The 27422-nt window shown below is 47.4% G+C and overlaps 2 protein-coding genes across 3 annotated transcripts in view; one reads left to right on the top strand and one right to left on the bottom strand.

The window, feature by feature from the left end:
• Window positions 1–2560: 2560 nt before the first annotated feature.
• On the bottom strand, window positions 2561–12914 carry TSTD3 (thiosulfate sulfurtransferase like domain containing 3). Its single transcript, XM_044289003.1, has 4 exons — window positions 12707–12914; window positions 11041–11214; window positions 5087–5246; window positions 2561–3372 (listed from the first exon to the last, which is right to left on the bottom strand). Exons 1-4 carry the CDS (start codon window positions 12780–12782, stop codon window positions 3306–3308), a joined length of 477 nt encoding a protein of 158 aa, XP_044144938.1. The 5' UTR covers window positions 12783–12914; the 3' UTR covers window positions 2561–3305.
• USP45 (ubiquitin specific peptidase 45) overlaps window positions 11680–27422 on the top strand; it is a 198014-nt gene continuing 182271 nt past the window's right edge. The window contains exons 1-2 of one of the 2 annotated variants that reach the window (XM_044289002.1): window positions 11680–12619; window positions 26459–26567. In XM_044289002.1, the coding sequence (XP_044144937.1) occupies window positions 12617–12619; window positions 26459–26567 (112 nt within the window). In that variant the 5' untranslated portion in view covers window positions 11680–12616. Of the gene's footprint in view, window positions 12620–12943; window positions 13125–26458; window positions 26568–27422 lie in introns of those variants that run through there. The other variant, XM_044289001.1, reaches the window with a different exon arrangement.

The raw sequence follows: 27422 nt of genomic DNA, 5'->3' as shown, positions 1-27422 counted from the left end.
TGCTGGATCTCCGTTTTTTTGTTCAAGCATAAATGTGTGATTGTTGTTCATGGAGCCAAAATAAGCCCTACCCCGATAATAAGCCCTAACCCTTTTTTCGGAGAAAAAAAATTATATAAGACCCTGTCTTATTTTTCGAAGAAACATGGTACTCTTGATCTTTTGTGCCCCAGATCACCAAACATTATATCTTGGACATTTGTTCTCTAGATTCATCCACTTTCATAGTGGCTCTAATAGCTTTCAGCAGCAATTCCGTATCCTCAGGGGAAAATATGAGTTTGAACTCTCTAGGATTTCTCCTTGCTCGTTCTCGTCTGAAGAATCTGAATCAGATACCATAGCAGAGTGACCCTGTTTGCCAGAGACTGAGGAAGGGAGGCACTTCTAAAACATTTTCATAGAATCTGAAACTTCAGATTTGACAATATCCCTACTGCTCTGAAGCAGAGATGGGGATTCCTCTTCTACCACCTTATCGACAATGCTGACATAATAACTTAGACCAGGAAGTGGTGAGCTTTTTCTTGCATACAGACTCTTTGCCTCTGGTCTTTGTGGTAGCTTTCCTAGGGCCCACTTTGACACTCTACGATTAAAAATAAGATAACAAGCCCCTATTAGAAACCAAACAGAGGAAATATAAAAGTTGGGGATTGACCCCCTTACCCCACCAGGAGTACCGGTCTGGCTTCATGACCTTCCTGGACATCTGGGCGCTGACTACTCTCATCCTCCATTATAGTAGACTGAGAGAGCGTCTTCCATATGGGATACACCGTTGCTTGTAGGCTGGCTCCTTCTGACCGCGCGCTGAAGGGTCCCATGCGGCCTGACTAGGAGAAATCCCTCCCCTACTTCCGGAACGCTCACCACGTGCGTTCCAAAAACCGGAAGTTGTGCCGCAGGCAGGTCATGCGGAACAAAACTCTCCTCCCGACCCCTGCCTCTGTAAGTTGCCAGGCAGAGAAAGTCCCCGGACTTCCTGAACACCGCCAGGAAGATCCGGCGTGATTCACCTCCTGGTAATGCTGGGACTGCCCAGGAACACTGGCCCGATATTGAATCCAGGACCCAGAAGGAGGACCCCAGACTTTGCAGGCGGCTCCTAGTGGATACTTACGCTGCACCAGGTAACCCCTATAAAAAAAATAAAAAAGTCTCTTCAGGGGCTCCTGCAGCCTAAAATTTGCTCTTCACAAAATACCATCCTATCCATAGGACAGGAAACTGGAACTGGTGGTATAGGGACAGTGCCCCTCCTTAAGAGCTCTCCACGAAAGTTCCTGTTTCCTGTCCTGGATGGAGGTGGTCTCTCAAGGTTGCTGTCATGGGCGTAAGGGAAAAATCTGATTCTACCATATATAATACTAGTATATAAACATCGCAATAAACCGCAAAAGTTTGATAGAGTTTGTGGCCTATGGTGTGGTGCAGCACAAACCATGTACTCAACCTCGAGGTAATGTCGCTCAGTCGGTTTAGTAGGTATACCTGTACGGATCAAAATTTACAATAAAATATCTGAGGGAATAGGGAATGGCTGAGTTGAGAAAATGTTTAGACGATTGCTCTTCTTTTTCTCTTGTTTGTTTTAAGATCTGTCTGTATTAATGAGAAATGGAGCACATAGGTCTTCTGTCTAATTTTTCTACACTGTATTTGGCAACAAAACTGTATAAGATTGTTGTTGATTTGCTTCTGTTAATAAAAGTTTTTTTTTTTAAATGCGCTCCGTTTGGTTGCACTCCCATCGCGGACAGAATAACACTGCAAGCGATGTGGTACGGAGCAAGACGGATCCGTCCTGACACACAATGTTTGTCAATGGGGACAGATCATTTTTTTCTGACAAAAGAAAACTGATCTGTCCCCATTGACTTTCAATGTTGTTCATGATGGATCCGTCATGGCTATATAAGACATAATACAACCGGATTCGTTCATGACGGATGCATGCGGTTGTATTATTGTAACGGAAGCGTTTTTGCTGATCCATGACAGATCTGCAAAATACACTAGTGTGAAAGTAGCCTTATGCTGCAGGATCAAAATACCTCTGTACACAACCCCACACGTGATGTCCATCTGTAACCTGCACTTCATCCCACCTTCTTATTACAGTAGGTTCTGTGGGCAAGGTGAGCTCTTCTGACCCCAGATATGGCGCAATTCTGAAATAATTCCTAACGTTGACACTTTGTTAGTTTGAGAAATTCTTGAAGAAACAAGTATATTAACGCTCCAGACATTAGTGAAAGGTTGCTCTAAAAATGGTGCTTCGCATTAAGTGTTTATTGTGAGCTTTAGTTATAGTAGAAAAGGCAGCAGTGTTCAAACCATCACTTATGAATAAACGGATCCCTTTTGTATCAAAAATCTAACAGGAATAAGGAATCTGACATATTAGAAAGGAGAGGCTGCGTCTTTCACCAGGGCTGATGTCCAAACGCCAACCTCTCCTGGCACATGCAAAAACTGAGAACAAATATTTTCTTTAGGGTTTGTTACATTACAATCGTCTTAACCCGTGAAATAAAAAACGAAGTAAAACCAGAGGTCAGGCCAAAGTTTGGTCCTATGTAATATAGAAATACAGTACATGTCATTGTATGTTGTAGACGCCGATTCATTTATTGCATTACACTGGGTTCACCCAAAATGATTTGTGGCAAGTATAAACAGCTGATTGTCCTAATTTCCCATACACGTGGTGATCACTGAGGGTGGTTTCACACATTGGGGGTCAATTATTAAGACTCTATACCAATGCTGGTGTAAAAAGAGTAGCATAGCCCAGTTTTGCAATATTTTTTATTTTATTTTTTAAATGCCTGTGCGTTTTTATGCTGCTCTTGATACTGGGAAGTGGTTGAGGCAGGGAGATTCACTGCAGTCAGGGGCTGACGGAGGATATCAAAGACCCTCCTATTCTTCTCAGAAAAATGCCTCCGAACCAAAGCCAGAAATGGATTCTAAAAGGAATGGGAAATATAAAGGAAGGACTTATATATCTTCTTCCCATTGGATCCCACCTCTGACTTTGGCTCCAAAAAACTGCAGTGTTGTTTTCCCAAAAGCCACTATGTGTGGATCCACCCTTAGATAATTTTACACCATCCCCCCCCCCCCCCCCCCCCAAAACAAAAAAACAAGAAAAAATAAAAATAAACAGGAAAGTATGCCAGCTGAGAAAAGTTCTCTACATTTGTCTTCTCTGGGATGCATTCCAGTCTTTAGTATGGAACGTGGACTGCACAGCATATTTCATGCTCCCTCTGTGGACGTGACTGAAGTAATAAAGTTCATGGTTGCTTTTTGGGCAATTCATGTTTCGACCAATCATCAAAACCTCCCATATAGTGATGAACTCTAAAAAGAAGAAAAAAGTGAAAGGTTTAGGAACTTTAGTTATAATATAAAATTATTTTCTGTAAGAAACTGACAAATGCCATTTGTGTTATGAAACATTTGAGTTTTGCTAGTCCCCCCCGCTTTTCTCTTGTTAAAAGAACCCCGGCATCCTCATAGAACTGCAGCTGACTGTATACCACTGCACCTTTATCTTCTGTGACTCCCCCATTTGGCCACTGTTGGTGCTGTTCGTTTCTGCACCTGCTATCCATGAATTGTCTGGTCCCTCACACTTAGTTTCATTGGAATCTCACCTCAGCTACCTCCCACCTAAAACAAACATTAAAAATTTCTCTAAGTGCCAGACTCTTAGGATATGCGGCTGCAAACGTATGCATATTATTACTATATTACTGAGGTAGTCTCCTCTAGAAGCATTCATTTTACACGAGAAAACCTCCATAATATGCTACCAAAGGTGCATCATATAATATGGGTGTGACCTGAAGTCTATTGAATTACAATGACATAATGCTGTCAGTGTAATACAGTAGATGCAGGTCTTAGGATCACACAGCCTTAGGCCCCTTTCACACGAGCGAGTGCAATGCGTGATGGGAACGCATTGCGCCCGCACGGAATGGGTCTGTGTACATGAGCGTTGTTTTTCACACATCACTTGTGCGTTGCAGCATGTTCTATATTCTGCAATTTTCACGCAACGCTGGCCCCATAGAAGTGAATGGGGCTGCGTGAAAATCGCATTGCATCCGCAAGCAAGTGCTTTGCGTTTTTCACTGATGGTTGCTAAGAGATGTTGTTTGTAAACCTTCCGTTTTTTTTATCATGCGTGTGCAAAACGCATTAAATCGCATTGCACCCGCACAGACAAAACTAAATAAACTTGCTTGCAAAATCGCGCATTTTTCACTAAATGCGTCCGGACCTAATCCGCTCACGCTCGTCTGCAAGGGGCCTTATAAATCATAATGATGTGTGATCCTCTCAGATGAGCAGACTTCAGAACGGAAAAATCACATGGCCACACGCAGCAAGTTTCTGACATTCAACTGGCTCATCTCTGGCATCCATAGCACAGACAGGCAAGATAGTTTAAAGGAGAATTCTCAACTTAGACATTTATAGCATATATCCACAGGACATGCCATGAATGTCTGATAGATGCAGGTTCCACCCCTGGGACCTACACCTCCAGAACAGGGGTTCCTCATCTGGCTTGGAGCAGCGGCCGCTGTAAATGGAGAGGTGGCCGCATGTGCATTGCTCTCACTGTTCACTTCTACGGGAGCTCTGAAAACGGTTGGACACTCTCTAAAATGCTTATCATGACCAACCATTGATTTGGAGCTATGCCGCAATCTAGCTAATTTTAAGGATGGGAGGGGGGCGTGAGTGGAAGACTATTTGAGTGGACAGGAAGTGCTCAATGTGTGTGTCTAAATGGTGATGTGAACCCAGCCTTACACAGACACACCACTGATATCAATGGTTCTTTGTCCTGCAGAATGAAGACTAGCTGGATACAGCCCCCAGTAATAGCAACCAATCATGGTCTTGACCTTTCATGTCGGAAGGAGTTGTCCAAACTCTTCAAGGCAGGGAGCACATTGAGGATCTGTCAGCATCAGCAGCTTGTCACATAACTTCTACGTCTTATAGTGACACTTATTCATCCATACGTGTTTTCTATAATCCCACACAAACAACTTACCTACTGTACCCAAGTGATGTTGCTACATCTAAGGCTTTGCCACTTCGAATCCCAGCTAGACAAGAAAAGACCAAGGTGCTGGATTTCTCTGGCAACTTCTCTTTATATTTCTCCTCAAAATCCTTTGGAGTCATTTTAAGGGCAGACATGAGATCTCCCACTAATTCAACAAAAATGGTTAAAATCAGCATACTGTACATAGGGCAGACATAATCAAGGCCTGCAGATATATACTTGTAAAGGATACAAGCTCAACTGGAGCCATCGCTATGGTAAAAGCATAGATAGGCTGCCCAGGCCATCAATAGTAAATTCCTAGAATACCCCTTCAATGACAGTTTTTTTTTTTTTTACATTCCAAGAGCCATAATTTAAATGTGGTTGTAGTTGTATATGGGCTTGTTTGTTGGCCGAGGTGGGTCATGGATTCAGCCAGTGATTGGCTGGGCAGACTGGCCAAGCTGTACCTGACACGTGGGGCCCAAGAAGAAGAAGTGGAAAGGACAGGGGTCCAAAACAGCCACAGCCAGGGACAGTTAGGGGGGAGTACTCAAAGTGTGGTATTTTTGTCTTGGTTTTGGCATGATGTGTTTTTCATTGGCACCATTTGGGGGCAGATACGACTTATTGCTTACATTTTTGGATTATAAGACCCACTTTTTAGCAAGAAAATATCTTGTTAAAAAGTGCCTATATCGAATAGTCCGCAGTCAGAGTGGTCCAGCAGTGCCAGACCTCCCTTACTGCTTCCTTCATGATCAGGCAGACTTCTCATACAATGCTTTGCCTCTGCACACATCTCTCTCTCCCTGCCCGACCCCGATCTGTGTGATCAGTGCAGGCAGGAGGGGAGGTTGAGAACCTGACCTCCCCATGCTGAAGGTCCCCGAGCTGCAGGGAAGGTTTGGACTAACTGTAGCTTGAGGACTTCTGAATAAGTGGGAAGAGCCAGACCAGGAGTAGAGCTGTGTGTCAGCTGTCCGTGCATCAGTGCTATATGACATATATATAGTATAATAGTGACTTTGACCTCTCTACTTTATTTCACCACCGGGGAAGGTTTAATAAGTAGAACATATATTGTTCTAATTCTTTGTTGTCTGAGGCTACTTTCACACTAGCGTTCGGAGCGGGTCCGTCTGATGTTTCATTAGATGGATCCGCTCCTATAATGCAGACGTTTGCATCCGTTCTGAACGGATCCGCTCCTATAATGCAGACGTTTGCATCCGTTCAGAACGGATCCGTCTGCATTATAACTTAGAAACATTTCTAAGTGTGAAAGTAGCCTGAGCGGATCCGTTCAGACTTTACATTGAAAGTCAATGGGGGGCGGAACCGCTTGAAGATTGAGCCATATGGTGTCATCTTCAAGCGGATCCGTCCCCATTGACTTCCATTATAAGTCTGGACGGATCCGCTCGCCTCCGCACGGCCAGGCGGACACCCGAACGCTGCTTGCAGACGGCTGAGCGCTGGCAGGCGGATGCATTCTCAGTGGATCCGCCTCCACTGAGAATGCATTAGGGCCAGACGGCTGCGTTCAGGGCCGCTTGTGAGCCCCTTCAAACGGAGCTCACGAGCGGACACCTGAACGCAGGTGTGAAAGGAGCCTAAACGTCTTATAGTCCGAAAGATACAGTAGTTTTCATTCCTTTTGTGGAGAGAGGATGACCCAAAAGCAAATCTGCCCTTTCATTTTGTTTCTTTTGTTAATGGTGTTTATTGCATTGTATAAAGTATATACATTTTTTTTTACTTCAGATTGTTGCAGTAAAACTGTGTGTACTTTTTGTATTTTTTAACATAAAAAAATTCTTTTGTAGGGATTTTTTTTTCTAACAATATAATTTGGATATGTGGTTATTTGTATAATATCCTGCAGTACTTCTGTATTACTGTGTATTATGTCACACACATGGCAGACCTCAGGGCCTTCATTAGCCCCCTAACTGCCATTCCCACCCTCCGACTGTATTGCAGGGACACTGATGAAGTGGAAGAATGAGCTCCATCCCTTTAAGCATGTACATGCTGTGGTCATTATTGACCCTGTCTAAAGAGGTTAACGGATGGGATTGGAGTTTGTTTCCGTTCTGTTTTTCCGTATGGCATATACAGTAATTACATAGAATAACATTTTCAATAGATGGTTCAGAAAAAACGGAACGGATACGGAAGACATACAGATGCATTTCCGTATTTGTTCCGTTTTTTTTGCAGACCCATTGACTTGAATGGAGCCACGGAACCTGATTTGCGGGCAATAATAGGACACGTTCTATCTTTCAACGGAACGGAAATGAATGGTTCCGTATACGGAACGCAAAAAACGGCCCGCAAAATGGAAACAAAAAACGGTAGTGTGAAAGAGGCCTTACTCACAGATACTGAAAACAGTATACAGTTACTTCACAACAGCAGAGTCTATAGAAGAACTGCCTCCATTGTATCCATTAAGGCCCCTGTATGGACATTCAGCACATCAACAACACTGCAGCCCCAAAAATTCCACTACAGGACTACAGCGTTTATTTTAAATTCAGCTTTTTCTGTATAAGTGTGCATTTTATATCATAACTTCACAAATCTGAGGTTCACATGAGTAAAAACGCAGGGTGCCTGCACACAGTGCAGATTGTGTAAGTTTCTTCTGTGCGGAAAAACCGCAGCGTAATACAGTACCAATGTAGTCTATGACATAAAAAAAAAATTTAACTATGAGATTTGTCTAAAGTGGCAAAATGAATCATGCCGTGTGGATTTAGAAATCTGCAGCATGTCAATGGTTGTAGCGTTTCTCTTGGATTTCACCTTTTTCAATGGATGAGTGAGATCTGCGGCAAATCCACATAAAAGATGTGGTAAGTAGTGTGAATTTAAGTGCCTTCTTTTTGTGAGGTTTTGGTAACCCTAAGGCCCCTTTCACATGGGCGAGTATTCTGCGCGGATGCGATGCGCGAGTTGAACGCATTGCACCCGCACTGAATCCCGACCCATTCATTTCTATGGGGCTGTTCACATGAGCGGTGATTTTCACGCATCACTTGTGCGTTGAGTGAAAATCGCAGCATGCTCTATTTTGTGCGTTTTTCACGTAACGCAGGCCCCATAGAAATGAATGGGGTTGCGTGAAAATCGCAAGCAAGTGCGGATGCGGTGCGATTTTCACGCACTGTTGCTAGGTGACGATCGGGATGGAGACCCGATCATTATTATTTTCCCTTATAACATGGTTATAAGGTAAAATAATAGCATTCTGAATACAGAATGCATAGGAAAATAGCACTGGAGGGGTTAAAAAAAATATAATAGATAGATAGATAGATAGATATATCTATCTATCATTTAACTCACCGTAATCCACTTGATCGCGCAGTCGGCATCTCTTCTGGCTTCTTTCTTTGCTTTGTGCAGGAACAGGACCTGTGGTGACATCACTCCAGTCATCACATGGTCTATTACATGATCTTTTACCATGGTGATGGATCGTGTGATGGACCATGTGATGACATGAGTGACGTCACCACAGGTCCTGTTCCTGCACAAAGCAAAGAAAGAAGCCAGAAGAGATGCCGACTGCGCGATCAAATGGATTAAGGCGAGTTAAATTTTATTTTTTAACCCCTCCAGCGGTATTGTACTATGCATTCTGTATTTAGAATGCTATTATTTTCCCTTATAACCATGTTATAAGGGAAAATAATACAATCTACAGAACACCGATCCCAAGCCCGAACTTCTGTGAAGAAGTTCGGGTTTCGGTACCAAACATGCCGATTTTTCTCACGCGCGTGCAAAACACATTACAATGTTTAGCATTTGCGCGGAAAAATATAAAAAAATATATATAAATCCGCACTATTTAACACAGTTTTCGCATATTTTTTAGTGCAGGTTTGATGTGGATTTTCTGGAGATCTCAATAAAAAGGGTAAAAGCCACACAGACACAAAAAAAATGCAACAACTGACATGCACAGCAGGTCAATTTTGCCACCTTAGAATAAAGCAAGGCGTACATGAGAATTGTCTAATCTCATACACAATGCTGGTACTGTATTACACTGCGTTTCTCAGTATGAAATTTGCACGTAATCTGCACCGTGTGCAAGCACCCTTGCGCCAGATTCAAATCACCGTTTAGTTTTCCATACATCTGATCCGTCAGAAGAACAGAAAAATAAACAAAAAAAATGGATCCTGTATTTTAAGCATTTGTTCCGCTTAGGCTACTTTCACACTTGCGTCAGAGGATTCCAGCAGGCAGTTCCGCTGCTGGATCCGGCAATCCAGACGCAAACGGATGCATTGCGCGGACTGGAAGAACGGATCCGGCGATGCAGCAATTTTAATGCCAGATCGGGCACTAATACATTTCAATAAAGATTAATGTCGGATCCGGTGTTCTGTGATATTTCCCTACCCTCGTCACTTCCTGTTGTGACGCGGCCACACCGGACATAACGTTCCCAGCTTTGGAAGGAGGTGTGCCGTGCAGGCGCACATCGACAGGGTAGGGAAATGTCACACCAGAGTTGGGGAGAAGGGGCCACCTAATGCGCATGCGCAGTGTCGGCCGATGTCCAGCTGAGAAGTAAGGCGCAAGCGCATTAGGTGGCCCCTTCTCCCCAACTCTGGTGTGAAATTTCCCTATCCCGTCGTTGTGCGCCTGCGCAGCACACCACCTATCAAAGCTGGGAACGTCATGTCGGGTGCGGCCGCGTCACAACAGGAAGTGACGATGGTAGGGAAATTTCAGGATTTTTGGCCGGAGAGAAAAATGCAGCATGCTGCGGTATTTTCTCCGGCCAAAAAAACGTAAGAGGGACTGAACTGATGCATCCTGAACGGATTGCTCTCCATTCAGAATGCATTAGGATAAAACTGATCAGTTATTTTCCGGTATAGAGCCCCCAGGACGGAACTCAATGCCGGAAAAGAAAATACGCTAGTGTGAAAGTACCCTTAGTTATGCACATTCTGCAACCGTTTTAGGCTGGGTTCACACCTGAGCGTTTTACAGCGCGTTCCTACGTGCTGTAAAATGCTCAACATGGAGAAACCAATGATTCCCTATGGGAATGGTTCTCACCTGGGCGTTTTACAGCGCGTACGATCGCACTGTAAAACGCCCGACACCCCAAGAAGTACATGAGCTTCTTTGGGGCGTCTTGTCGCGCGTTCCCATACATAGACTTTCAGGAACGCACGACAATGGGCGTTCGCTTGTCTCTGTATGCGCGATTGCAAACGCCGGTACAATCGCGCATACAGAGCGCTCCTTTCAGAACTCTCAGGTGTGAACCCAGCCTTAGGCATCTTCATCCATGCAGGACTTTTTTTCCCATCTAAAATAACAGATCTCAGATGGAAATGGCTAAAACAGATGCAAAATGTGCAGAACTGAGCGTAATGGATGCTTAAAATACAGGATCTGTAATTTTCTGTCCTTCTGACGGATCAAAAAAACAGAAAACTATGTGAACCTACCCTATAGCGTAAAAAGTTTCTGTACGGCATCATGCACACGGCCATTGTTTTGGTCCGCATCTGAGCCGCAGTTTTTGCTGCTCGGATGTGGACCTATTCACTTCAATGGGGCCGCAGAAGATGCGGACAGCACTCCGTGTGCTGTCTGCATCCGTTGCTCTGTTCCGTGGCCCCGCAAAAAAATTATAACCTGTCCTATTCTTGTCCATTTTGCAGACAAGAATAGGCAGGTATATCAATATCTATCTGTGCCGTTCCGCAAATTGCTGAACGCACACGGACGCCATCCGTGTTTTGCGGATCCGCAATTTGTGGACCGCAAAACATACAACAGTTGTGTGCATGTAGCCTAACCTTGTATCCTTAGTTACAACCTACTTACTAAATAATGTAGACTGATGCATGGAAAATGTCTCTGTTTAGTGGCATCTATTACCTTATATCTCTGATCATTATACTTACATGGGATGTTCATTGATCCCTTGATAATTCCATATTCTTTGACTTCCCACGGCTCCCGAACATCTATGACTACAACGCCATCCTTTTTCAGCAAGTCTTTCAGTTCTTCATAGTTGATGGATGTGGTGTGGCTGGCAGAAAAGCTGCGGGCAGCGATCCAGTGTGGTCTCAAGGCTGTTGTAAAGGGACAATGTATGTATACATTCATAAGGTTCACAGACAGTAATCACTGGTACGACATATGGCATTGGTTCGGGTGTGCTCGCCGCACCTTTTAGCCTACTTTCACACTGGCGTTTTGTCTTTCCGTTGGTGCGATCCGTTCAGGGCTCTCACAAGCGGTCCAAAACGGATCAGTTTTGCCCTAATGCATTCTGAATGGAAAAGGATCCGCTCAGAATGCAGCAGTTTGCCTCCGTTCAGTCTCCCTTCCGCTCTGGAGGCGGACACCAAGACGCTGCCTACAGTGTTTTTCTGTCCGTCCTGGGATGCGGAGCGAGACGGATCCGTCCTGGCACACAATGTAAGTCAATGGGGACTGATCTGTTTTCTCTGACACAATAGAAAACGGATTCGTCCTCCATTTACTTACAATGTTGTTCAAGACGGATCCGTCTTGGCTATAGAAGACATAATACAACCGGATCCGATCATGACGGATGCATGCGGTTGTATTATTGTAACGGAATTGTTTTTACAGATCCATGACAGATCCACAAAAAACGCTAATGTGAAAGTAGCCTTAGCCTTCCAATGGGCTTTCTTTCGGGAGGGGGGTGTATACATGGATACCTGAAAATGGTGTTCAAACATATACTACAACAGATCTGCTCACTTCAATGAGACAAATGAAGTCCAAGATATAAAACATTGTTCAACCTGTTTTCAATTCATTTACATCTTTTGCCGTACAGAATAGCGCAGTCTACCACCCTTACCCTATACACAGCTGCTACAAGCAAATTTACTCCCCAATACACCCTTATGCCCGGTGCCCTGCTCTTTTGGCATCGCTGCAGATTGGGGTGGGGTTTAAACGGCTTCCGGAATGCTCCAGCGCTAAGAAGCGGCTGTCACTAACTAGCGCTGGCTCCTGCATGATCAAAGGTGACTCCCCCTGTGAACGGGTCAACGCGTCTCCCAATGACCCGATGGTAGCTGGGGGAGCGATAGTCAAGGAGGCACCGCCGTTACACCTAGGTCAGGGATGCCCAACCTGCAGCCCTCCAGGCTCTGCAGCTGCTGCGCCCCCTTCACTTGGTTTGACTTTAGAGCCAGGTGTGATGCCTGTTACATTGCCTGGTCCTGTCAATCAAAGTGCAGAGGGCGCGGCACTTGCAGAGAAATCAGAGCCTCTAGGTGTAATGGCAACGCCCCCATTGCTCCTAGAAGCTCATTTGCATATATTAATACATCATGTTTCTCAGCAATGCTGGCACATATGACCATGGGACAGACACAGGTGCCTTCAGCTGCCAAGTGCACATGTAACAGGTACAAAGCTGCTGACAGATGCCCTCTAAGGGGTTATCTACCTGGAGGAGACCAGGCCTAGAACTGACCCAGTGACCTTGTCATGGTAAGGATAATTGTAGCAGCACAGCCCTGGCACCACCCCCACCCCCTGCATGGCATACGTATATCAGCGTTATAGCCGACGTCTCACCCTGGCGAGCTGCCCTCTGCACAGTGCCTCCCCTGGCACACACTGCCACACACAAGCGCCCGAGCCAAGCAGCCATCCTGCCGGTCACCTCCACAGATCTGCGGGCGGAGGGGGAGGGGAGAGAGCCGGAAACGGCAGCCCACTACCACACTACTAGTGACTATGCGCTGTGCTATAGATATATGCTATGATGTGACCAGCAGCCTAAAGACACACACAGCTCTGCTATTATTACCACTGCCTCCTGACCCGGCATGCAAATGCCAAAGCTAAATCCAGCTCCGGCATGAGGAGTTTGGCGCCTTCGGGCTTCCGTAGCTGTGTTATTGCTGCATTTCCTCACGAGAACACGTGGGTTGTAGCGGAGTACAATCGGGAGCCACAACCTTCCCGGCCGGTAGCCTGCATTGTGCCGCAGGTAAGCGGCGGGACCCACCGGGCAGTCACGTGCCAGCTATGTATGACACTGCAGCCAGTCTGATGAAGCAGAGCTGGAGAGAGCAGCAGGGCTCCCCTAGTTCCCCAGCCAACTACCCTTCGTATCAGTGAGGGCCCCAGCTGGCAGACCATAGAAATCCGTGGTTTATGTGATCCTCTCCACAGACCAGGGACCAGCAACCCTCTGACACCCTAGCTGTGATGAAACTACGACTCCCAGCATGCACATTTGCTTAGCTGTTTTCAGAACTGCCATAGTAGTGAATGGAGCATGCTGGGAGTTGTAGTTTCACCACATCTGGAGTGCCAGAGCTTGCTGACCGCTGCCATAGACCATAAAATGTAAATGTTTCTTCTGATGGAGGGGCAGTAAGGTGTAAAGATTGCCATACACATAAGAGCCTACCAAACCCCTCGATGTCAGTGGGATGACGCGTCTCCTCTGCCCAAAGCAGGTCTGGCACAGTGAACGTTGGCACGCCGATCCTGAGCCACTAGAGGAGCCGAATACCACTTGCTGCCGAGGTTCAATCTACAAGGCCCATCGTTCAGGGGTCTCCCCACAATGTGTGAGACATGTCTGCCGAGCAGCGCAATTAGATGTACAGTTTAAAGGAAATGTGTCCCCAAAATGTTATGTCGGTTCAAACCAGACAGCGGCACATATACATTTTTTAACATCTGTTTTTATTTTCTGATTGCAGATTTATTTATTCTATTTCCTGCTTATGATCATGGGGGCAGCCATGTTGCCTGAGCTGTTCTTAACAGCATTTAGAAAGCATTAGGAGAATTGCCTTATGGCAGCCCCATGGGCCACAGACACAATGGACAGGAGGGACCTCATTGACTTTTTAGGCATGCTCTGTGACCTGTGTAGAAGTCATTGTACAAGGAAAGAATAGAAAAGATAAGACAACCACCAATTGGGAATGGTGAATCCTGTATTATCTGTCATTCTAATCCTGCCTGCAATTATACCACCTCTGTGTATAGATAAGCAGGTAACTGCAGTAAAGTGATCTGTACAGACCAAGAAGTGGCACCTATTATTAAACTTAGTGGCCATCGGGAAAACTGCAGGATTTTATGTTTTTTGTTTAAATATATACAGTACAGACCAAAAGTTTGGACACACCTTCTCATTCAAAGAGTTTTCTTTATTTTCATGACTATGAAAATTGTAGATTCACACTGAAGGCATCAAAACTATGAATTAACACATGTGGAATTATATACATAACAAAAAAGTGTGAAACCTATTCTAGGTTCTTCAAAGTAGCCACCTTTTGCTTTGATTACTGCTTCGCACACTCTTGGCATTCTCTTGATGAGCTTCAAGAGGTAGTCACCTGAAATGGTCTTCCAACAGTCTTGAAGGAGTTCCCAGAGATGCTTAGCACTTGTTGGCCCTTTTGCCTTCACTCTGCGGTCCAGCTCACCCCAAACCATCTCGATTGGGTTCAGGTCCGGTGACTGTGGAGGCCAGGTCATCTGGCGCAGCACCCCATCACTCTCCTTCATGGCCAAATAGCCCTTACACAGCCTGGAGGTGTGTTTGGGGTCATTGTCCTGTTGAAAAATAAATGATGGTCCAACTAAACGCAAACCCGATGGAATAGCATGCGGCTGTAAGATGCTGTGGTAGCCATGCTGGTTCAGTAAGCCTTCAATTTTGAATAAATCCCCAACAGTGTCACCAGCAAAACACCCCCACACAATCACACATCTTCCTCCATGCTTCACGGTGGGAACCAGGCATGTAGAGTCCATCCGTTCACCTTTTCTGCGTCGCACAAAGACACGGTGGTTGGAACCAAAGATCTCAAATTTGGACTCATCAGACCAAAGCACAGAATTCCTCTGGTCTAATGTCCATTCCTTGTGTTCTTTAGCCCAAACAAGTCTCTTCTGCTTGTTGCCTGTCCTTAGCAGTGGTTTCCTAGCAGATATTCTGCCATGAAGGCCTGATTCACACAGTCTCCTCTTAACAGTTGTTCTAGAGATGTGTCTGCTGCTAGAACTCTGTGTGGCATTCACCTGGTCTCTAATCTGAGCTGCTGTTAACCTGCGATTTCTGAGGCTGGTGACTCGGATGAACTTATCCTCCGCAGCAGAGGTGGCTCTTGGTCTTCCTTTCCTGGGGTGGTCCGCATGGGAGCCAGTTTCTTTGTAGCGCTTGATGGTTTTTGTGACTGCACTTGGGGACACTTTCAAAGTTTTCCCAATTTTTCGGACTGACTGACCTTCATTTCTTAAAGTAATGATGGCCACTCGTTTTTCTTTACTTAGCTGCTTTTTTCTTGCCATAATACAAATTCTAACAGTCTATTTAGTAGGACTATCAGCTGTGTATCCACCTGACTTCTCCACAACGCAACTGATGGTCCCAACCCCATTTATAAGGCAAGAAATTCCACTTATTAAGGCTACTTTCACACTTGCGTTCAGGGCTCCGCTTGTGAGTTCCGTTTGAAGGGGCTCACAAGCGGCCCCGAACGGATCCGTCCAGCCCTAATGCATTCTGAGTGGATGCGGATCCGCGCAGAAAGCATCAGTCTGGCACCGTTTGTCCTCCCCTCCGCTCAGCAGGCGGACAAAAAAAAAAAATATATATATTTTTTGTTCATGGTGATGCAAACGGATCCGTTCTGAACGGATCTAAGCGTTTGCATTATAGGTGCGAATCCGTCTGTGCAGATACCAGACGGATCCGCTCCGAACGCAGGTGTGAAAGTAGCCTAAACCTGACAGGGCACACCTGTGAAGTGAAAACCATTTCAGGTGACTACCACTTGAAGCTCATCAAGAGAATGCCAAGAGTGTGCAAAGCAGTAATCAAAGCAAAAGGTGGCTACTTTGAAGAACCTAGAATAGGTTTCACACTTTTTTGTTATGTATATAATTCCACATGTGTTAATTCATAGTTTTGATGCCTTCAGTGTGAATATACAATTTTCATAGTCATGAAAATAAAGAAAACTCTTTGAATGAGAAGGTGTGTCCAAACTTTTGGTCTGTACTGTATATATATTGACATTGAAAATCAAAAACATGATTTAAAAAATAGGTAATTTTCTGATGACAAACTCTCTTTAAAGGGGTTGGCTGATTTCCTATATTGATTCTATTCTCAGGATAGGTCGTCAATATTAGATGGGAGGGGGTCTCACCCCTGGCACCCCCGCCCATCATCTGTATGAAGAGAAGGCAGTGTTCCTGTGAGCGCTGTTTACCTGCTCGCAGTCGACATTGCAGTAGTGAGCAGTTCAAGTGAATGGGACGGTGGGAGCTCCATCACTAGTGTCCACTGCAAGCACGTAAACAGTGAAGAGAAGACAGCGCTCGAGAACGGGGACCACTTGCAAGCCCACTGCTGCTCCCCTGAAATGACCGGAGATAGGGGAGGACTCTACTCAGCTATTTCCCATTGATATGAATGGAGCTGCTGCGACCAGACACTCCAGTCGTTTCAGATTTGCTGCAGGGGTAGGGGGCTCTCTTTCTCATGATTGGTGGGGTCCCAGCTGTAGGACCCCACCTATCTGATAGTTTTCCCCTATCCCAGGATTCGGCAACCTTCGGCACTCCAGCTGCTGTAAAACTACAACTCCCAGCATGCTCGGCTGTTTGTCTAACTCCCATAGAAGTGAATGGAGCATTCTGAGAGTTGTAGTTTCACAGCAGCTGGTCTGCAGGAGGTTGCTGATCCCTGCCCTATCTTGTGGATAGGGGATAACTTTTACCTACCAGAATAACCCTTTAATATAGGAAACGGGAAGACCCTTTTAAAGGCCAAAATAAACTGCAATTCAGGGTCCGCGCTTGAACTTCATCGGTAAGGAACAGTTCACACACAGCCACACTTCCACAAGACGATTTTATATCGATTCAAAACAATTCCAGCTCCTCGGTCTCAATATCAGCAATAGTCTCTGGTCACACGTGGTAAGTCTCCATCCTGGTGTTCAGACATGTATCACAGTGCCTATTTCTTTGGCCATATACATAGTATTTAAAAAGATTTTTTTTTTAAAAAATTGGAAGTTGATCTAACGGAAATAACACAGAGACTTACCACATGTGACCAGAGACTAGAGTTTTTTTCAGTTGTGTCAATTGGAGAGGAGAGGAACGCCCCAGAAGAAGCGAACAAGTGTCGATCATGTAAGTAAAATAAAATACGTAGTGTTTCAATAACCCGTGGGTATTGCACTATGTAGTGTTCCTTTTAAATGATAAAAGGGCTGTGATTGCTGGCGGATATTGAGACCGAGGAGCTGAAATTGTTTTGAATCGAGATAAAATCGTCTTGTGGAAGTGTTGCTGTGTGTGAACTGTTCCTTACTGATGAAGTTCAAGCGCGGACCCTGAATTGCAGTTTATTTTGGTTAAAAAAAGAAAAGAGACCTACTCCTATTGTTTGGGACTGCTGCTGATTGTGCCGCTTGGAAGACCACACAAATTATCTTTTGTTTCCTTTTAAAGGCCACCTGCACACGTTGCAGAATACATGCGTTTTTTCCGAGCCGATTTCCGTGCAGCAAATCGGCAGCATATTACAGTACCAGCAAAGTGATTGAGATCAGACAAACCTCATGTACACTTTGCAGATTTTTTTCTGTGCGGAAATTGACCAGGATTGCGGATTTCAAAATCTGCAGCCTGTCAATTATGTTTGCAGTTTTAGGCCTCATGCGCACAACCGTTGTGTGTTTTGCGGTCCGCAAATTTCGGATCCGCAAAACACGGATGGCGTCCGTGTGCATTCCACACATTGCGAAACTACACGGACAGCCATTGATATAACTGCCTATTCTTGTCCGCAAAACGGACAAGAATAGGACAGGTTATATTTTTTTGCAGACCACAGAACGGAGCAACAGATGCGGACAGCACACGGAGTGCTGTCCGCATCTTTTGCGGCCCCATTGAAGTGAATGGGTCCACATCCAAGCGGCAAAAACTGCGTCTTGGATGCGAACCAAAACAACGGTTGTGTGCATGAGGCCTTAGCTGCGGATTTCACCCTTTTCAATGGAAGGACGAGATCGGCGGCAAAACCACATCAAATCCGCGCCAAAAGCTACTGTTAGACATTGCAGATTTTGGTGCAGAAATGCACATAAATTCGCATGAAAATTTGTGTGGATTTTATGTACATTCACCCGCACCCCGTGTGCAGGTGCCCAAAGAGGTTCTCCCACCCTGTACATTTTTTATATATTTTTTTTCAAGCTGCGTGCAATGGTGTACAACAGGGATGCTCAACCTGCGGCCCTCCAGCTGTTGCCAAACTACAACTCCCAGCATGGCTGGACAGCCTACAGCTATTAGGGCATGCTGGGAGTTGTAGTTTTGCAATAGCTGGAGGGCCGCAGGTTGAGCAATAAGAAAATCCCTTACCTAGGCTCCGGCAGTCTCTCTCTATTGCTATTGGAAAGCCCCTTTAAAGGGCTCCTGTCACCCCACTAAAGTGATTATTTTTTTTTGGGCTGGTGAAATTAATTATATTGCGATATATCACAATATAATTGTGTCACTTACTTTGATCCAGCAGTTTCTTCCAAAAACGAAGTTTTATCATATGTTAATTAGGTCTCTAACAGCAAGTAGGGCGTCTACTTGCTGGTAGCTGCTGCAGAAATCCGCCCCCTCGCCGTGTTGATTGACAGGGCCAGCCGGGATCTCCTCCTCCGGCCAGCCCTGTCGGCATTTCAAAAATCGCGCGCCTCTGTGGGTTCGGCGCAGGCGCTCTGAGATGAGGAGGCTCGTCTCCTCAGCACTCCCTCAGTGCGCCTGCGCCGATGACGTCTTCTATTTCGGTGATGTCATCGGCGCAGGCGCACTGAGGGAGTGCTGAGGAGACGAGCCTCCTCATCTCAGAGCGCCTGCGCCGAACCCACAGAGGCGCGCGATTTTTGAAATGCCGACAGGGCTGGCCGGAGGAGGAGATCCCGGCTGGCCCTGTCAATCAACACGACGAGGGGGCGGATTTCTGCAGCAGCTAGCAGCAAGTAGCCGCCCTACTTGCTGTTAGAGACCTAATTAACATATGATAAAACTTCGTTTTTGGAAGAAACTGCTGGATCAAAGTAAGTGACACAATTATATTGTGATATATCGCAATATAATTAATTTCACCAGCCCAAAAAAAAAAATCACTTTAGTGGGGTGACAGAAGCCCTTTAAGCCATATTAATATCAAATGATAGAAGCAGGTTCAGTGTTCAGCCTCATGCGGTTTGATGCTACAGGTAGGCCGTACATAATGATGCCATAAAGAAGACAATGCTAATAACCTTCACAAATACACGTGTCAGTGTGTTGTCATTGTCACATTCTAGTGAAGCCTCCAGTTCTGTCATGTAGAAAAGGTCTTTGTCTGTAGGAAAGCATTGTGGATCTGGCCTTGTAGCTGGTTCAGTTTTCTTAGCAAGTCACTTAGGTTAAATGCTCTGCTTTTTTCTTTTTGTAGAGCTTTATAGAGGATATCTGAGCTGGAAAAAAACATTTCCAAGGGGAAAATATAATAAACCAACCAGTTATTCCCTTACTAGTCCTAGCTCCCCTGCCCCTGCCTCTCCTACTAGTCTCTGTTTACTTGGCTGCAGTGGTAATGTGCACCTACATGAATGCTGAAGCCAACCACTGGCCTTAGTGGTCTTATGTTGGAGACCTCTGAGGCAAGTCATTGGTCACATGAGTATACAAATAGAGTAAGTAATGCTACAGGGCAGTTTTTTTGGTTTTTTTTATACCCAACTCATATAGCCCTTTTAACATCTTGTATTCAGTGGTCAACCATTTACTACATGGTGGTGAGGAGCAGGAACGCATGGTTTGCTGCTGCCGTCCAGTCTGGCATCTATGTACTGTCATAGGATAGATGGACAGGAGATGTCTTGTCATGCTGGTGATGGACTGCAGTGGTCACGTGTGTATACAGACATGTCACCACTGAAGACTGGAGGGAGGCATAAGACTGGTGACTCTGGAAGTGACAAAGGTCCAAGGGGCGATTGCCGTTGACCACTTTTTTATATATTTTTTTATAACCCTTGAGTTGAGAAAGTTTAGTTTTAAACAGATTTTCCACCTTGAGTCAAAGAAAAAAATAAAAATAAACTAAATATGATGTATGAGCCATGCGGTAGCGTCTCACAGCTTGGGCTTTCATAGGTCTCGCGTATTTTTGTCACTTTTAGAAAATAATAATAACCGAACAAATCCTCAAAAATTGAGAGATCATATGTGAGTCAAACTCATGATAACCAATAACGAACACACATATATAAATTACAAAATTTTATTAATATGTCACTTTAAAAGACACAATTACAATTAATGATAAATAGTAAAGGCTGCAGCGCAGCCTGTAATTGTGGGAGGGGCATGCAGTACTTAGGCCGGCACTCACCTCCTCTCCAGCCTGGCGTTCCAGCGGCGTGCAGTACGGTCCGGTCCTCAGCTGTGGCCTCCTCACTTCCGGGTCCGCCCCTCAGCTTCCTCCTGCTGCGTCTCCAGCGTTCGGCTCTCCTCAGCTCCCGGCGTCTCAAGGACACCACGCGTGCAGTGCGCTCCGGTCCTCAGCTGTGGCCTCCTCACTTCCGGGTCCGCCCCTCAGCTTCCTCCTGCTGCGTCTCCAGCGTCGGCTTTCCTTCGCTCTCAAGGTATGTCTAGCGCAGGTCCTGCCTGTCACCTCACGCTGCCTGGGTGAATCAGCCTCCAGGGTCTCGCATCCCACGTCTGTCTGGTCTGAATGCCTGTCCTTTACCCTCCCTCATCTTCTTCTGTCTGCCCCCCTCTGTCCACTGGGGCTTGTTCTTTTCTCTGCTTCCCTGGAGGTACTTGCGCGTTTCTGGGGCTATTGTCGCGCGTTCCCATAGTCTGGTGGGGCGCACAACAATAGAAGCATGCTTGTTCTGAGGCTGCACCTGTTGGACGCCTGCGGCTTGCGCCTACAGAGCACAACATGGATGCTCAGGTCCTAACCCATCGAGCGGCCCGCCTGCCTGCGGTGAGTTGAGGCTTGGTCCGCACCTGCATTCTGCTGGTTCCAGTTTCATCGATCTGCAGGTAGGTGCATGGTTCAGGCGCATAATCCACCATTTTTTCGTCCCCCAGCTGCAGCATGTTTTCCTCCAGCCACTGCGGAGTCTTGTTCCATGCTCCGAGTATGTCGGCCTCCGCCGTTCGCTAGTTCATGTCTCATGGGCCTCATCTCTGGTTGTCCTTTTTCTATTACACCGCCTTTTTCTATTACACCACTGCCCTCGGTCTCTCCGAGTGTTCCGCCTCACAGCATTCTCGCCATATTCTCTGTCATGGCTTGGTCTTCCCGGGTCACCCGGGCTCTCTCTCTCGCGGTGTTCGTCCTGTCTCAAGCCTTGGATCGCCCAGGGTCATCTCTTTTCCGGTTTGCCCTGTCCGCGTGTTTGTCTCCTGGATCGCCCAGGTCTCTTCCCTAGTTCGCCTGGGGTTCTTCTTTCTCCTGGATCGCCCAGGTCTCTTCCCTAGTTCGCCTGGGGTTCTTCTTTCTCCTGGATCGCCCAGGTCTCTACCCTGGTTCGCCTGGGGTTCTTCTTCTTTCTCCTGGATCGCCCAGGTCTCTACCCTAGTTCGCCTGGGGTTCTTCTTTCTCCTGGATCGCCCAGGTCTCTTCCCTAGTTCGCCTGGGGTTCTTCTTTCTCCTGGATCGCCCAGGTCTCTACCCTGGTTCGCCTGGGGTTCTTCTTCTTTCTCCTGGATCGCCCAGGTCTCTACCCTAGTTCGCCTGGGGTTCCTCCTTCCTCCTGGATCGCCCAGCTCTGTTTTTCAGTTCTCGGCTACCTGGTCTCTCTGCTATTCACGGGTGTGGGTTGTCCATGCTTCTTGCTTCCAGTCGGCTGTCCCTTGTACCCCTGGGTCCTGTCTCAGGCTCTCCCATCTCCTGGGCCAGTCTGGTCGACTGATCCTCTTCTGGCGTCTTACCTGTCTTCGCTTCCTTTGGGGGTTCGCCTCCCATCTCGCTTCCCAGCTGTCGCTCATCTGGTCCTCATATGCGTTATCTTCAGATCGCAGGTTCGGTCCGTTTTTCAGCTCACGTCAGTCAAAGGTTTTAAAATCTTTCCTAAGGTAAGTTCAGGTCATGTTCGGTCCCTCTGAGGACCGTATTTTTGTTTGTTTTCCTCTTCTCTTCTGAAGGTCTGGGTTTTTCTTTAGCTTACCGGTTCGCATTCGGGTTCAGATCTCCTTTTCCTTGGTCTTGGGCATCTTCTGGTAAGTATTTTAAATAGTTTCGTTTCCCTCACTTTCATCTTCATTTTCGGCTGCTCCTTCGCGTCCCCAGCTTCGTTTCTCCTTTCATTTACATTCTTCCGCAGGTCAAGATGTTGCACGTATCTGAGATGGAAGACAATATTTCCCTTCCTGGAACATCGGCTTCTGGTCACTCCGTCAGCGCTTCCTTACGGAGCTGGACCGTGCCTAGACTCATCACCGAGCTCAACCGTAGGGGGATTCGTCATCCTGAGTCAGCCCGCAAGGCGGAATTATACCGCTTGTTGATGACGGCCCCGAGTTCAGTGGAAACTAAGTCTAGCTCTCCTTCCATCCAGCAAGCCTTGTCCCAGATTCAGTCCTCTATCAGCGGGCTTGCCAGTTCTCTGTGCGACATTCAGGCCAGGGTTGCAGCCCTAGAGTCCAGACCCTCGGCAATCCCACCCTCCCCGGTGGTGGCTCCCTCCCCACCTCCAGGTGTGGCAGGTAGGCCAGCTTCTGGTCCTCTGATTGCCCCGTCTCACTTCATCCCCGAGCATATCAGGAAAGGACATCTTGGCTGGGAAGGATGTGAATTTAGCCTCCATCCTTATCGCCTCCCAGGACATCTCGGAGAATCAGGATCATTAATTGCGGGGAGGTTTCGGTGGTCTTGAAGGCCAAAGACGCCAGACTTAACTGCAAACTGTCCATTCCCGAGTTTGTCCTGGCCTTTAGCCTGTATCGGGACATTGTTTGTTCTGCCAATCCGTCCAGGAGGGAGGAGCTTGATACCTACCTGTATCGGGTGTCGGACCTGGGCCACAAGTACGGTGGCTCAGCGTTTTACGATTACCACAGGTCCTTTTCCGCTAAGGCGGCAGCGGCCCTGTCGCAGTTTCAGTTCATGACTAATTGAGCTGATCTCGACATGGAGCTGTTCTGCCGTCATTTCGCCGGTCTCAGAGCTCCCTCCTGCACCTCTTGCCAGTCCATATTCCATTCTTCTGACTGGTGTCCCGATCAGGCTCATCCTTCCCAGCCGGGAGCTGCTCCTAGTACTTCCGGGGCCACCAAGCCCTCGGCAACCATGGACAAACTAGGCAAACCAATTGTCTATTTAGGTAGCAGCCAAGTCTGCAACAATTTCAATGCGGGGGGTTGTGCCTTTAACGCCTGTCGAGCTCACATCACATCACATCTGCTCGGCATGTTTTCAGGCCCATCCGCGTTCGGCCTGCACCAGGAAATCTTCTAAGAGCTCCTGACTAGCCGACATTGATGTAGACATTCTTGTGGCCTTCCTCTTGGCCGGGTTCAAGGAGGGCTTCCATACAGGGCTCATCACCCTGCCTCACGGGTCATGGGAGGGTCCCAATTTGCGTTCGGCGTTCGGTGACCCAGAGGCCGTGGATGCCCTCCTTCGATCCGAAGTGGAAAAGGGTTTCATCATCGGTCCCTTTCTCCACATTCCGTTTCAGTCCTGGCGGATCAACCCTATCGGGCTGGTTGTGAAACAATCCTCCAATAAAAAACGCCTCATCTATGACCTGTCAGCGCCTCATATGTCATCCACCCCAAGCCTGAATTCCCTTATCCCCTCTGAGGAGTATTCCATGCAATACTCGTCAGTTGAGGAAGCCATTCAGCTGATTCTCCAGTCGGGGGTTGGGTCTTGGCTTGCCAAGGTAGACATAGCTAATGCCTTCAAGCTTCTCCCGGTCCACCCGCATCTTTGGAGGTACTATGGTATCAATTGGTCGGACAGGTTTTATTTTGCCAACCGCTTAACCTTTGGGTCCAAGAACAGCCCCTGGCTGTTCGACCAGTTTGCCAGGGCTCTCCATTGGATCCTGGTGCATCACGGAGGTCTTCCCATGGTAATTCATTACCTGGACGATTTTTTGCTCATTGAGAATCCTCATCCGGTCCCTTCAATTCCCGCTATCCTCTTGGAGTTCTTCTCCCTCCTCCAGGTGCCCGTGGCCTCCTCCAAGACCGAGGGCCCTGCCACCAGGGTGACCTTTCTGGGCATCACATTAGATTCCGTCAAGATGGAGGCCAGTCTGCCACCTGAAAAGTTGACCAGGATCCGCTCTGCCATCGCCCGGGCGGTCAGCGCTCTGTCCCTGACCAAGGCGGAGCTTCAGTCCTTACTGGGTCTGCTGAATCACGCCACGAAGATCATACCCCAGGGCCGGTCTTTTCTGGCCAGCCTGTTGTATCTTCTTTCCACAGTTCGTGACCAAGATTCTGTTGTCCACCTGGACCGCCACGCCATCTCGGATCTTGCCATGTGGAACACCTTCCTTTCAGAATGGAACGGCATTTCCCTCTTCGTTCCCCGCTGGGACTCGGCTTCCCCGATTATTTTCTCGGACGCAGCCCGTTCCATCGGCTTTGCCGCCATCTTCAGGTCCCACTGGCTGGCGGCCAGGTGGCCTCCGGAAATCCAAGCAGACCCAGCTGCCATCGGGTCTTCTCCTTTCCTGGAATTATATCCCATCGTGGCTGCCGCCTTGGTCTGGGGCAGCTCCTGGTCCAACTTGCCAGTCTTGTTCGTCACGGACAACCAGTCCCTAGTCGATATTATCAATTCCGGCAGGTCCAGATCTCTCCGGGTCATGGCCCTGCTGCGGAAATTAGTGTGGCTATCCCTCACCCACAACTTCCACGTCCGTTGTGCTCACATTCCAGGGGATTCCAACACTGCCGCTGACACCCTCTCCCGTTTCTGTTTTTCCACTTTCTTTCAGGAAATGCCCGAAGCAGATCATTCCGGTACTCAGGTTCCTCCACTCAGCTCATTCATCCTGGATTAGCATCCCTGGTGGTCCAGGCAGGGAGACTGGTCGAGGGTTCTCTTTCCCACAACACAGCTAGGAATTATCGGGCCGGCTTCACAGCTTTCAGCAAGTTTGCTCGAGAATTCCCAAGGGGTCAGCTGGAGGAAACCTCATATGTCATGGCGTTCATTGCATTTTGCCACACTCGCCTCTCCTTGTCGCACAACACCATCAAGCTATATTTAGCAGGGCTCCAGCATCATCGCTTGATCGCCAAGCCAGATGGGGGTTCCATCCTTGCTTCACAAGCCGTCTAAGCAACACTCAGGGGTCTGCAGAAGAAGGGGAAGTGACCGCGCACCCGTAGACTGCCGGTGTCGGGGGAATTGTTCATGAGCCCTATCCTCGGCCTTAGACAGCAGACCTTTTGGGCCCTCTCTCAGCACAGGTTCTGAAGGCGGCTATTTACCTCGGGTTCTACGGCTTCCTCAGGCCTGGTGAATTCATGTCCCTCGTCCGGTCCCTGATGCAGGGGTTGGGTCACGACCCCAGTACTATTTCAGGTCATTCCTTCCGCATTGGGGCTGCGTCGGCAGCTTCCAAGCATCAGGTCCCCGCACATGTCATTCGCTGCATGGGGCGTTGGCGTTCGTCCTGTTTCGCCCGCTATATACCAAATCCCCAGGCAGAAATCTCTCAGGCCTTCCGTACACTGGTTTTGTGATATTCAATAAAACTATGTTACCTATTCAGAGTCTTTGGCCCCTTTTCTTGGCGTACCCGCGACCGTGGCTCCCGGCACACCCCAGCCTCTAGGTTCAGGGTTAAGGGTTTCCCCTTTCCCACTTCCACCATCCTAGCCCTGACCACAAATAGTAAAGGCTGCAGCGCAGCCTGTAATTGTGGGAGGGGCATGCAGTACTTAGGCCGGCACTCACCTCCTCTCCAGCCTGGCGTTCCAGCAGCGTGCCCCTCCCTCCCTCCCCTTTTCTCCACTCTCACCTTGGGTATGCCCCCTTTTCTTGGCGTACCCGCGACCGTGGCTCCCGGCACACCCCAGCCTCTAGGTTCAGGGTTAAGGGTTTCCCCTTTCCCACTTCCACCATCCTAGCCCTGACCACAAGTATAATATAAAATGCAGTATTGTGGTGGCGCTACAGAACAGCTTTTAGAAAATAGAAGACATAGTTACAGCCACCTCCATGTAGAATGAGAGCAGTTTTACCAGTAAATGTGTCTTCTTGCGTGGACATCTAAGAATCCCCCTTGACCGTTTTTTGCCTTGTAGCTGCAGATGCGAGTAAAGGAGCCATCTTCCCTGGGAGGCGCTGAAAAGACGAGGAGAAGTAGGAGGTCCAGTCGTCCCCCTGATGACGATTCCTCAGATGACCTTATTGGTATGATCAAAGTTCACTGTTTCAATTAATAGTAACGGGAGACCCTCGAAGGGCCATTGGTAGATAGGTTTTCCATAATGCAGAAAAGGATCCTTGGACTTTGTATAACCACTGCTGCAAAGCTTCATTGAATAATGCATTTATGCATATAGCTATTACTTATGTATACTTGTGAGTCAGGGGGTCTAAATCTGTTTGATTTTCAATGGTTTATACATTTTAGGTAGCACAAGATGTAATGGAGACCACAGTAGTTCCTCCAGGCATTGCGTCCCTTCCATCTGACACAGAAGTCGATTTGGTTGTTGATCTAACTTGGTCCTAAATTCTAATTATTTCCGTGAATCGTGTATCCAACTTCTCTTCAAATATTCATAGCATTAAAGGGTTTCTACCACTTGGATTTCACATAATTAGGTGTCAGACACTAGTGCTCCGCTAGTGTCTGCTCTGCCAAACTATCCTGCTATAATAGCTTTTGGGGCAGCCGTTTACCTAAAAAAAGAACTTTTATTAATATGCTAATGACCCTCTAGGTGCTATGGGGGCGTCATTAGCACCTAGAGGATCGGTCTACCTTCTCAAGATGCCGCCGCTCAGCGCCTCCCTCCAGCCCGCCCATCTGCTTCGGAATGCATCAAACGGATGACGTCATCGGCGCAGGCGCAGTGGAGATGTCTGAGCAGGGAAGCGGTCGGACATTCACTGCGCATGCGCCGAATACAGCCGCGCACGGCGCATGCGCGTGAAGTCGTCCGTTTGATGCATTCCGAAGCAGATGGGCGGGCTGGAGGGAGGCGCTGAGCGGCGGCATCTTGAGAAGGTAGACCGATCCTCTAGGTGCTAATGACGCCC

The sequence above is a fragment of the Bufo gargarizans genome, chromosome 4 (genome assembly GCF_014858855.1).
Source record: "Bufo gargarizans isolate SCDJY-AF-19 chromosome 4, ASM1485885v1, whole genome shotgun sequence".
Classification (NCBI taxonomy): domain Eukaryota; kingdom Metazoa; phylum Chordata; class Amphibia; order Anura; family Bufonidae; genus Bufo; species Bufo gargarizans.
This window is presented reverse-complemented; position numbering and strand designations above follow the sequence as displayed.